Consider the following 11,664-nt stretch of genomic DNA (forward strand, 5'->3'; position numbering starts at 1 on the left):
GCTCCGTTATCATATCTCTAATAAAATGTCCACCACCATGTCTAAATCATAAAATCATTCATAGCTGTTTTCTTTCCTTGTATTATATATATATATATATATATATATTACAAGATATGAATAATCTAATACGTTATTTAATTACTCTAATATATTTAATAGTATAAGTTATTTTGAATAAAATATATTTGAGGTCCTCTCATAGTTGTCACGAAATAACACCATTTCCTTTGATGATCAATAGGAAGATCACTAAGTTCAGATATACGATATTGAAATTCACAAAAAAAGTCTACAAGGTCTTGAAGATATTCTAGATCAATCATTTCTATAGTTGTAATTAATTTAATTTCTTCTCCGAGATAGTTTTAATCAGATTGATCAGTTTTTATTCGCCGGTTAAAGGTTTTGGTATTAGTTGACATTTTCTCTTTGGTGTAATAAAGGTTCAGTATCAAATGATCATGATAATCTTCATTCCGATATCTTTTTACTAGAACTTGGTTGTTGTTCTAAAATTTGGATTCTTATTTGAATATGTTTTATTGGTCCAAGAATTTCTTCTTGTTTTTCAAAGATTTCATCAATTTTATGCGATATATAATATAATTGATTGTCACAGTTTTGTATCATCTTTTATATCTATCTTAAATCTCAGAGAGTTCAGAAAAATACGAGATAATTTTTAAGAACCTATAGCTTTGAATCATAAATTTACATTGAGAAACTGATATGTTCGTTTTTGCACTTAATGTCTGACATTGGTTATTTTTTCTCGTAAATATTCCAAAATATTAAAATAAATTATGTAAATATTTAATATTGAACGTATATTCAGATTCAGAATTTTTCGAAAAAATCTATCTCTCAAACATATAATTACACAATAATAAACTGTCATAATCATATCTCAATTATAACATGAAAGCTATTTTTTTTATCAATTTGTCGAAATTACAGAATTCAAACTAAAATTTTAGTTAGGAAGGAGTAAATCTAAATTAAATTGGATTTGAGATTTTTTCCAAATAACTCCGATTAATCCTATAACTGATAGGTCAATAGTGAGCAACTATATCAGATATCAGCGGTCCTTATCCTCTGCTCATTCAGTAACCTCTGAAGCCACATTACTCTCGGTTACTCATGGCGGCGGCGTCGTCTACCTGCTTCTCCACCACCTCCTCCTCCTCTTCCTCCAGATCTCTGAATGCGCCATCCAAGCTATCTTCGACATCCTTGAGTTTCCTTTCGTCGTCATCCCCGTCCCTCAAGCCTCTCCGAACCGCCGCCACTGCCCGAGGCGAGGCTTCAGCCGCCGGATCGGCTATTACGGCTAGCATGGTTTCAGTTCCCGCCATCAAATCCCCTGCTTCTCTCGATTTCGACTCCTCCGTTTTCACCAAGGAGAAAATCAATCTCGCTGGTCACGATGAGGTTTGTGTGTGAAGAAATAAAGTACCTTAACGACGTGTTTTAGATATTTTTTGATGATTGTTAACGTGTTTGCTCTTTCTGCTTTCAAAAGATAGTGAACGTGGTGGAAGGTTCTCGAGGTCTGAGAACATTGTGCTTTTCTGTTAGATGAATGAAATTGTATCTTTGGTTTAATTTCTGCTTTTTTACATTTAAGTAGTCATTTACTATGGTGTTTTTTTTCTCATTTGTTGTTTATTTTTATATGATTAAAGTTTTTAATTTTTTATTGGTGAACTTGCAAAATTATATATACAGCCCAACTTGAGTATGTGTTTTCTGAAAGGTGAAGCTAGTTTAACATGATCCATCTCAATGTGTAGTACATTGTGAGAGGAGGGAGAAATTTGTTCAAGTTGCTGCCGGATGCATTCAAGGGTGTAAAGCAGATTGGAGTGATTGGTTGGGGTTCACAGGTGCATTGCTTTGCTATTGTTGTACTAGGGATTTATTGAATGTATTTCTGTAACATTTGTCAGTTTGATATGGATTAAGTAGTTGAATTGTACCACGTTAGAAAACTCTGTATATGTGCGCGCATATATCTTATGTCATAACTATTTTAGTTCGAATCATCTTCTGCCAACTCAATTATATAGTTGGCTTGGTTCATTTTAAATCTATATTTTTATGATGGTAGTTCTTTCAATTTCTCCAGGGACCTGCACAAGCTCAAAATCTAAGAGATTCCCTTGCTGATGTAAAGTACGATATAGTGGTCAAGGTAGTCTTTCTTCTGTTGTCTTTTTCTTAATTATTTCCAATAAATAAAGACCAGATCTTTTATATTGTATGGGATATTAATTGGCTTTGTTTGCAGATTGGATTAAGGAAGGGATCTCGATCATTTGATGAGGCCCGTGCTGCTGGGTTTACTGAAGAAAATGGAACCTTGGGAGACATATGGGAGACTGTGTCTGGAAGTGATTTGGTGCTGCTATTGATATCAGATGCCGCCCAGGTATTGAATTGCCTTTCTTTCTTACATCAGGGTTTGGTTTTGTGCTCGCTAGTTCTGTACATATTCAGCTTCAACTTATTAAATCAATTTTAGGCACATGAATGATGTATGTGCTGCCCTAATGATGTATGTGCTGCCCTAATGATGTATGTGCTGCAAGAAAAAATTCTCTTGCAGACAAAATAGGTGAAAAGTGAAATTACCACTGGCATCGTTTAGAGATTAGATTTTCTACACAAATGATTATTCGGCATGTTTTCTGCTACTCATCTTTTGTTTGGGCTGAGATATTGCATTCCTTTTTTCATTCGCATGGCAGGCTGATTATCATGAGAAACTGTTCTCCCACATGAAACCAAAAAGCATACTTGGACTTTCCCATGGATTCCTTTTGGGTCATTTGCAGTCAATGGGTCATGATTTTCCTAAAAACATCAGTGTGATAGCTGTGTGCCCCAAGGGAATGGGACCCTCTGTCAGGAGGTTGTATGTACAGGGGAAGGAAATTAATGGTGCTGGTATAAATTCAAGTTTTGCTGTCCACCAGGTGTGTTCATCTCTTTGTATGTTCATATATATTTTTTTGGGTGTGGACTGGTGGGTATCTTACCTGTTTTGGTTTTCACGTTTCTTGTGTTGTGAACACTGATGACTTTTACTTCTGAAGGATGTGGATGGAAGAGCTACAGATGTTGCCCTTGGATGGTCTGTTGCTCTTGGTTCGCCTTTTACTTTCGCAACTACTCTGGAGCAGGAGTACAAGAGTGACATTTTTGGGGAGCGAGGTTAGAAGTTTTAACTTTTACCCGTGCCAATGTATGATTGTCTTGATGAACTCCTGCGAGACTTAATGGTTCCTGATTTAATTGTTTGATTGATAGGCATTTTACTTGGTGCTGTGCATGGTCTTGTGGAAACCTTGTTCAGGAGATACACTGAGAACGGGATGAGTGAGGATCTTGCTTACAAGAATACTGTGGAGTGCTGTTACAGGAATTGTGTCTAGGACCATATCAACAAAGGTCAGGTTAAGGACATATAGTTTTGTTAGGCTACACTTCCTAAGTTTATATAGCCTCCATGGACTGTTTTATATTATTTAATTCTTTTGTTAGTTTTTCTGACATTTGAATTTAGATGATGAGTCTCGTTGCAGGGCATGCTAGCTGTCTACAATTCATTGAGTGGAGATGGTAAAAGAGACTTTGAGCGTGCATACAGTGCCTCGTATTATCCCTGCATGGACATCTTATATGAGTGCTATGAAGACGTAGCCAGTGGCAGTGAGATAAGGAGCGTTGTCTTGGCTGGGCGGCGATTTTATGTATGTTGGTCTGACATCTGCTGTGACAAAGTGCAAGCATCATTTCCATTCTTTTCCTAAAATTTTCATTCATCTCGCAGGAGAAGGATGGTTTACCGTCTTTCCCAATGGGCAAGATCGACCAAACACGCATGTGGAAAGTTGGTGAGCGTGTACGCGCTGTACGTCCACCAGGAGACTTGGGACCCCTGTATCCTTTCACTGCAGGTGTCTTTGTTGCATTGATGATGGCACAGGTGTGTGTTGGTCCGTGTTTTATTTTTTTATTTTTTTCCAGAACTTCACTCATGTTTAATTTGTCGACCCAGTGAAAGTTGATTGCTAATTTTATTTTTTTTGCAAGAACGACGTATTACTTGATCGACCTCTGTAAATAATGAGTTTAGTCTTTTGACTTCGCTTTGTGGTAATTCCAGATTGAGATTCTGAGGAAGAAGGGGCACTCCTACTCAGAGATCATAAACGAGAGTGTGATCGAGGCTGTGGATTCATTGAACCCATTCATGCATGCTCGAGGGGTTTCGTTCATGGTTGACAACTGCTCAACCACGGCACGGCTGGGATCCAGGAAGTGGGCACCAAGATTTGATTACATTCTTACTCAGCAGGCATTGGTCGCGGTCGACAATGGAGCGCCCATCAATCAAGATCTCATTAGCAACTTCCTGTCAGATCCCGTGCATGGAGCCATCGAAGTATGTGCCCAGTTGAGACCTACCGTGGACATTTCAGTACCCCCAGATGCTGATTTTGTTCGTCCAGAACTTCGCCAGTCAAGCAACTGAAGGTTTGCGAATGTTCACAAGAACGTCTTAAATAATGCAGTGTTCCGGGCGGCTACTTTTCTTGAATCTTGTGACTTTTGAGTCATTCAGCTGTACTAGTAAATGCTATCGTTGTCTGTGGACGGGGTGCATGTGCTTTAGTTTTGGTAACATGTGTTGTTGACATTAGCAAGTTGGTTGAATCTTAGGTATTATTTATAATTATTATGTACGAAATAAGTGGGGCTATCAATGTTTGAAAGCTTTCTTGTTGAGCTAAGCAATCATGAGTGAGCAGTATTGATATGGATGATTTTTGAGAAGTTGTCACGAGTAATTTTGTCTATGTTGGGATATGGTAGACGATAGAAAAATGATAAGATCGATATCTGAAAGATATAATACAATATCAAAGGTTTATTTTATAAAATTCTCATCTATACTATTTTCATTCACTTTTTCTCATTTATTCACATGAATATTTGATCTTAAGAATTCTTGGGTTATGTATTCTTAAAATAATAATTAATTTGAAAGAGAAGGTATAAACATATAGTTACAATTAAATAAAAATATATATTCGAGGAAAAAATCAAGTCTACTATGTATGTTGTTGCACTTCGTCATAAATATGCAATTTACATAATAAATACTTAATATTTTCTTTAAAATTAATTTAACAAAGAAAATAGTATTAATGAAATCCCAGAATGAATTTTTTGTTCTTTAAATTAATTATAATATTTTATATATAAAAGAAAGACAAATACTAACAACATTATTTTGTAACAAGTGTCGCAGATAACTCATTTAATTAAAGTTTTCGTTGATAGATAATCGATACCTTCATAGTTTTATCAGGTTAAGAGTTATAGTTATGTTGATATCTGCTTTATTAATACAATTAAAATTCATTTAAATCACCTCTAAAAAATATTCATTTAAACTAAAGTCAAGTAACATTTTTGAAACGTAAAACTTAGATATTTAGAAAACTCACAATTTTAAGCATATGATCATGGAATTCCTTGCTTCAGTAGGTTCAGGAAGCTTTGGCATCGGGACGCATTACGATAGCTAGGCCCGGGTGGGATTACCAAAATGACCACAGATTTTAAAGTAAAAAAAATTCAAAACAAACAAGTAGAAAACCACATATACTAATCAGTAAGCACATAGTTAGAACTTGATTCTACTCAAGTCTTTTACTCTCCAACTGTCAACTCTTCGAATCAGTAACATAGTTTGCTATGATTAACCAACCTAGCATCGTATACGAAGGGTTCACGGTGCTTTTAACCAGTGTTCTGCAATCCTGCAGCAATACCTTTCATCGTCAAGATAAGAGTGTCTTCCAAACCTGGTGCATATTCGCTCTTCGGGTTGAGCTTAACTAGTTCTGAAGCTGGCTTACTTGTTTCCATCTCTGTGACCTCTTTCGACAGGTGCCGACCAACTTCTACGTGGTAACTTGGGTCACGAATTCGCTTCAAAGTGTAAACCTGGCAGACATTGAGGACAGTGATATATGGATCCCGAAGCCTGAGTCGTTGCCTCAAATAAGGGTCACCTTGAAGAAGTTCGGAATGCCCAGCAACCTAAGGGGAACATGAACGAGTTGGTAATTTTTCAAACAAAAAAAGAATAGAAATGCATCTTTAAATGACCTATAATATCATTTAGGTGGACAGACGAATTGAAGGGCCTTACTTGAAGAATTAAGAGTCTAGTTGCTTCATAGTTGGCGCGCAACTGCTCTCCGAATGACCACAGATCTTCTGAAACCAAGAGTTTGTCATACAGAGCGGCGATTCTTGGGTCTCCCTTGGCCAACACCATTTCAACCAAGTCAATAGTCACTCTAAAGAAAGGCCATTCTTTGTACATATCCTTGAGCACTTGAAGATTTCTCATGTCCTTGTCAATTACGTGCTTCAACGCAGACCCAAACCCAAGCCATACCGGGAGATGAAATCTTGTTTGTGTCCATGCAAATATCCATGGGATTGCTCGAAGCGACTCTATTCCACCACTTGGCTTTCTTTTTGATGGACGACTCCCAATGTTCATCCTGCCATATTCCAATTCAGGCGTGGCCTGTAATATTCAGAGACAGGAAAAAGAAAATGTAATCAGGAAAACGAGATCCGAGGGTACAAGAAGAAGGGGCCCCCTTGCATGGCATATGCACATTGTTTCACCTTGTTTATTTTATACAATTATTTCGTGCGAGCTTTTTAGAGGTGACTAAAAGAAAATAAGCACAATACGATAAAGCAACGAGATACTCACAAGGCGAAAGTATTCAACAAATCGAGGTTCTTGGAAAACCACAGACCGATACTCGTTTGTTGCAACAACAGCCATCTCCCCCATGAGCGAACGCCATTCTGGCTTTGGTGAAATAGGGGCATGCATTCCATGCTCAAGTGTAGCTGCAGTAAAACGTTGTAGAGTCCGGAAACATAAATGCTCCTCTGCAAATGATCGCTCAATTACTTCCCCTTGAACAGTGACACGCAGCGAGCCATTAATAGTTTCTGGTGGCTGCGACAAAATGGCAAGATGCGTCGGACCTCCTCCTCTTCCAACTGTCCCACCTCTACCATGGAACATCGTGAGCTTCACTCCATATTGTTTAGCTACGCTTACAAGTTCTTCTTGGGCCTTGTATAGTTGCCATGCTGCAGAAAGGCGTCCTGCATCCTTTCCTGAGTCCGAGTATCCAATCATGACTTCTTGTTTCCCCTTGATCCTATCACAATACCAATCTATTGAAAAAAGTCTAGCCATCGCAGTAGGTGCAGCTTCAAGATCGGCAAGCTTTTCAAACAACGGAACAACCCTTAATGGGTTTTTGACATGACACGCGTGTTGCAAAAGCTCCACAGCTAGCACATCAGATGGGGCAGTCGCCATTGAAATTATGTATGCACCAAAATTATCAGTGGGAAGCTCAGAAATGACATTAAATGTTTCCAAAACATCAGCAATTTCCTCAGTTTGGGGAAGATCAGACCCAAACAATGGGCGCTTGCTACTAAGTTCAGATAATAGCCATTCTTGTCTTTTCTCCTCCGACCATTCCTTGTAGGATCCAATTTGCAGGTGCGTGGTAACTGCATCTAAAACATCAGTGTGCCTATCTGACTCTTGCCTGATATCGAGTCTTACTAGTGAAAGCCCAAATGTGAAGACTTGTCTCAGAAAATCAAGAAGACTCCCATCAGCAATCGGTCTATCACCACTATCACAAAGAGATCTATAGCAAAGTTCCAGAGGCTCCAGAAACTGAGGATAAAAGTTTTTGTTATTACATTCATGCACCAAGATCAAATACAAAGAAGGAAAATTAACAAAGTACAATAACGCAGTTCTTTTTTAAAAAAATGTATTCATGTTTCACTCCAAGGAATATATTGAAATTTCAAGGACTACTTTGCATCAAACACTCTCTCCTCTTCTACCAACAAAATTCATGCAAAATTGGCATGTAATCAAATCATAAAATCGTAGACATGAATATCATGGAATGATAGTCGAACAATTCATAAATAATCATCAATTTTGCATATGTTGCAAGACCAGGAAATAAACTTATTTTCGTGTGTTGGAAACTGTTACTGTTTTAGTGAAATACTCGGAACTTAATATAAGTCAGAAGAAGCAAGTGACAAAAAGAGATTTAAAGTGTTTGGGATGGACAGACCTCTTCAACATTGGTGAAGGTTGCTTCCAAAGAAATATCAGAGACTCCATTTGATAGTAATTGACGAGCACGTTCGCGCGTATAATAGAGCTTGTCCCTCAGATCACCAAGAATAACACGATAGGGCTCATTCGGTGGAATTTTTTTCCAAAACTCTGTCAACAAATTTTGGGGGTAAAACAAAATGAGTAAATCATAAAAATTCGACGTTTTGGAACATATAAAGACAGATCATGATCACCACGATTGTATTATAACACTACCAACAATGAGTAGTACAGTAGATAAAACGGATTCACGGGAATTAAGGATACTTAAAACAAAATTAAATATGTTTTTACGTACCAATGTAGTGTTTTGTATCTCTCTTTGATGACCTTTGCAATTCATCTGCACGAGTACGGAGTTCTTCGTTGCAGCGCCACATTGAAAGCTGCCAAAGAATATATATTACCAAACAAGACTTTTTCAAGAAAAATCCAGAAATGCCAAAAAATTCACTTTCTTACCTCGAACATGAGATCCTCTATCTGAGAGAAGTACAAATTTGCAGCCATCATTCTAGCCAGCAAACATACATCTCTTGTAACTTCAGGAGTTACCCTTGGATTTCCTGCCATCAGACACATACAACACATCTCAGTTGCAATCATGTTGGTTAAAAAAGAAATCGAGATAGGAATAGCAAAGTCGGTAAAATCTTGTTTCTACTAAATTATTTAGCAATCTAAAAAAGTGGCAAAAAAGGATACCAATAATAATCAAAATGCATTAAAGAAGGAAATACCATCACGATCCCCACCCATCCAGGAAGAGAACTGGATAAGAGGAGCATTGTAGGGAAGCCGCTCATTTATTCCAATATTTTTCAGAGAAGTATCCACACGCCGTAAAAATTTTGGCACTCCCTCCCAAATGGTTTCATGAAAGTAACTTAATCCAGCTCTTGTCTCATCTTGGGGGGCCGGAGGATTTCTCCTAATTTCATCTGTTCTAAATGCAGCTTGAATCTGAAAGGACCAAATATATACTATGAGAATTGCATGATAGACAAAAAAATCCTTTTAAAAAAGCAATCGCATATATCTTAAAGCATGCCCCTACTTTAATTGATCTCATAAATGGTTTTTAATATTAGCTCAATGATAAGAATCCACAAAGAACATACGGACTTCGTTTTACCAGTTGTGATAATGAATCGAAAATGATAAAAACAGAAAATTTAATGTCTAAGGAGTAATTCATTGATATCAACTAACAAAAAGTTAATGAATATCCCAAAAGCACCTCTCTTTGTAAGGCCTCATCAAGCTCCTGCTTGTCGTCGGGAGTAATATCCTTAGCATTTAGCTGAGTTAAACAATTACGAATCCTGGAAAATATACGAGTAAAAGAAAATCCCTATTTAATCTCACAAATCTTGCTTAGAATAAAAAAAGGCGAATAATACAAACCTCGCGTGCTTTTGAAGCAAAGATCTACGGACAGACTGAGTAGGATGTGCCGTCAACACTAAATCTATAGTTTGGTTCTTCAACGCATTGAAAACTTCTTCGGGGGACTTATTCAGTTGTCCAACAAGCCGTTTTAGAGTCTCTTCGAGGTCTGATTCAGTGGGTGCCGAGGCCTCATCAGAAAAGTCCTTCTTTTTTAACTTGATCCGGCGTCTGTATGCAATCTGAACCTCTTCGGCAAGATTGGCTAAATTCAACATGTTAGCAAAAGATTTTGCCAGAACAATGGAGTCCCCAGCATCCAAACTAGTTAGAACTCTCCCTAGTTCTTCGAGTTTCATCGGATCACCTTTCCCCATATAATCTGCAGAAATCTCATAACAGTCTTGAACCTAGTCCATATTTTAACATTAGAATTGTTAGTTTTACAACAGTTTCACTTATAATACCCACAAGAACTTGCTTCCGTTCCCATCATAAAGTAGAAAGAATGTTGGATCATAAAACCAAAAAAAAAAGGTTTTAATTGCAAAGTATAAATCTGTCTTTTCTAACCATGGCCTAAGCAAAAGAGAACAAAAAAACTCATAAAAGTCAAATAGAATTCTCCATAAAAAAAGAATTCCAATATGTCAAACATATATTCGATTATCAAAAAGTAACATCACCAAATCGACAATACTTCACAGTCAAAACACAAGTTTGCACAGACACCATTCAAGAAAAAAATGAATAAATAATTCTTAGAAAAAATAAAATAAAATTTCGCACCGTCTCTCTGATCTCCTCCCCATGCAAGCCCTGAAGAATATCAAGAAAATGATCCAAAAGCAGAGCATCATATTCCACCAGCTTATCATCCTCTGAAACCTTCGCAGGTGCCAATAGCCTTAACTGGGCATCAATTGATGCCATTTTTTCTAGCTTCTTGCTCATTTCTCCTCCCAAACCCACTATATATACCCTTCAAAAATTGAAAAAAGGTGCCCTTTTTCTCTCTTTTTTCCCTACCCTCAGTTCGAGTCTTTCCACAACAGTTCCTGGAAAAGAAAAACAAAAAGGCGCACGGGATTTTTGCGGGTTCAGTTCAATCAAATCACGGATCAAATTGAATAACAAAAGATGATCCTAGAAGCCAAACTAAACAGAAAAGGAGAGCGAAATTTCAAGAAATAACATGCAACACGAGAGAGACAAAAGATGACGAGACACAGGGGTTGCGTTGTTTTCTGACCGGTTTTATAGGAGGACATACAATTTTCTTGAATGCTCAGTTTGAGTAAATATTTGATTATGGCTTCGTTATCGTAACAGGAGTTATATATTCTGATTCTTCATTCGCGTACGATCAGGACCCCCAAAATTGTGTTTGTACCAGGAATATGCCATGGTTTAAGGGATCCACAAAAACTTTGGATAATAAATTTGGCAAAAATTTGTTTGAGACAGTCTTATGGATCGTATTTTGTTACACATATATCTTATTTGGATCATCCATGAAAAAATATTACTTTTATGCTAAGAGTATTACTTTTTATTGTGAATATCAATAGGATTGACTCGTCTGAAAGATAAAGATTCGTGAGATCGTCTAACGATCATGGACTATCCCGATCTTGGGCTCCCTCGGGGGCCTTGTCTCATCTTGGGTTCCCTCTGAGCCTTTTTCCGTCACGGGCTTTCCACATCCGTCATTATTAGTTCAAAAAAACTTGATATCAGTTGAGCTACTTATGCCAAAAAATCATGAGTTAGATACTCCATCAACTTGGTTCATTAACTTTGTACGGTCGTCGTATATGTGAGTTCCGAAGATTAAGGATTAAGAAGAATCTCCAAGTACTTTTTTTAAACTGTGGTTAGATTAGAAGCATTATATGCCCTTTTATTTATATTTTTTTAACAAGGCACGTGCCCTGGTTGATGCGATTGCGTTTAGTTGGAGAAGTCGACGGACAAAAAATATTTTGTTCGAA

The 11,664-nt window shown here is 37.3% G+C and overlaps 2 protein-coding genes across 2 annotated transcripts; one reads left to right on the plus strand and one right to left on the minus strand.

The window, feature by feature from the left end:
• The first annotated feature begins 1,070 nt into the window (after window positions 1-1,070).
• On the plus strand, window positions 1,071-4,805 carry LOC142526351 (ketol-acid reductoisomerase, chloroplastic-like). Its single transcript, XM_075630682.1, is given in 11 exon segments — window positions 1,071-1,437; window positions 1,800-1,892; window positions 2,135-2,200; window positions 2,297-2,437; window positions 2,757-2,984; window positions 3,105-3,222; window positions 3,319-3,422; window positions 3,424-3,459; window positions 3,594-3,761; window positions 3,842-3,997; window positions 4,178-4,805. Coding segments are annotated over 11 exon segments (1,770 nt in total). The 5' UTR covers window positions 1,071-1,146; the 3' UTR covers window positions 4,547-4,805.
• A 754-nt stretch (window positions 4,806-5,559) lies between these two features.
• Window positions 5,560-10,918, minus strand: LOC142526471 (phosphoenolpyruvate carboxylase 1-like). The gene is made up of 10 exons (XM_075630899.1): window positions 10,460-10,918; window positions 9,689-10,080; window positions 9,522-9,606; window positions 9,022-9,244; window positions 8,744-8,847; window positions 8,580-8,667; window positions 8,235-8,389; window positions 6,818-7,816; window positions 6,236-6,622; window positions 5,560-6,123 (listed from the first exon to the last, which is right to left on the minus strand). Exons 1-10 carry the CDS (start codon window positions 10,622-10,624, stop codon window positions 5,821-5,823), a joined length of 2,901 nt encoding a protein of 966 aa, XP_075487014.1. The 5' UTR covers window positions 10,625-10,918; the 3' UTR covers window positions 5,560-5,820.
• Between the last annotated feature and the right edge of the window lie 746 nt (window positions 10,919-11,664).

This window comes from Primulina tabacum, chromosome 15 (genome assembly GCF_025594145.1).
Source record: "Primulina tabacum isolate GXHZ01 chromosome 15, ASM2559414v2, whole genome shotgun sequence".
In the NCBI taxonomy this organism is placed as follows: Eukaryota; Viridiplantae; Streptophyta; class Magnoliopsida; order Lamiales; family Gesneriaceae; genus Primulina; species Primulina tabacum.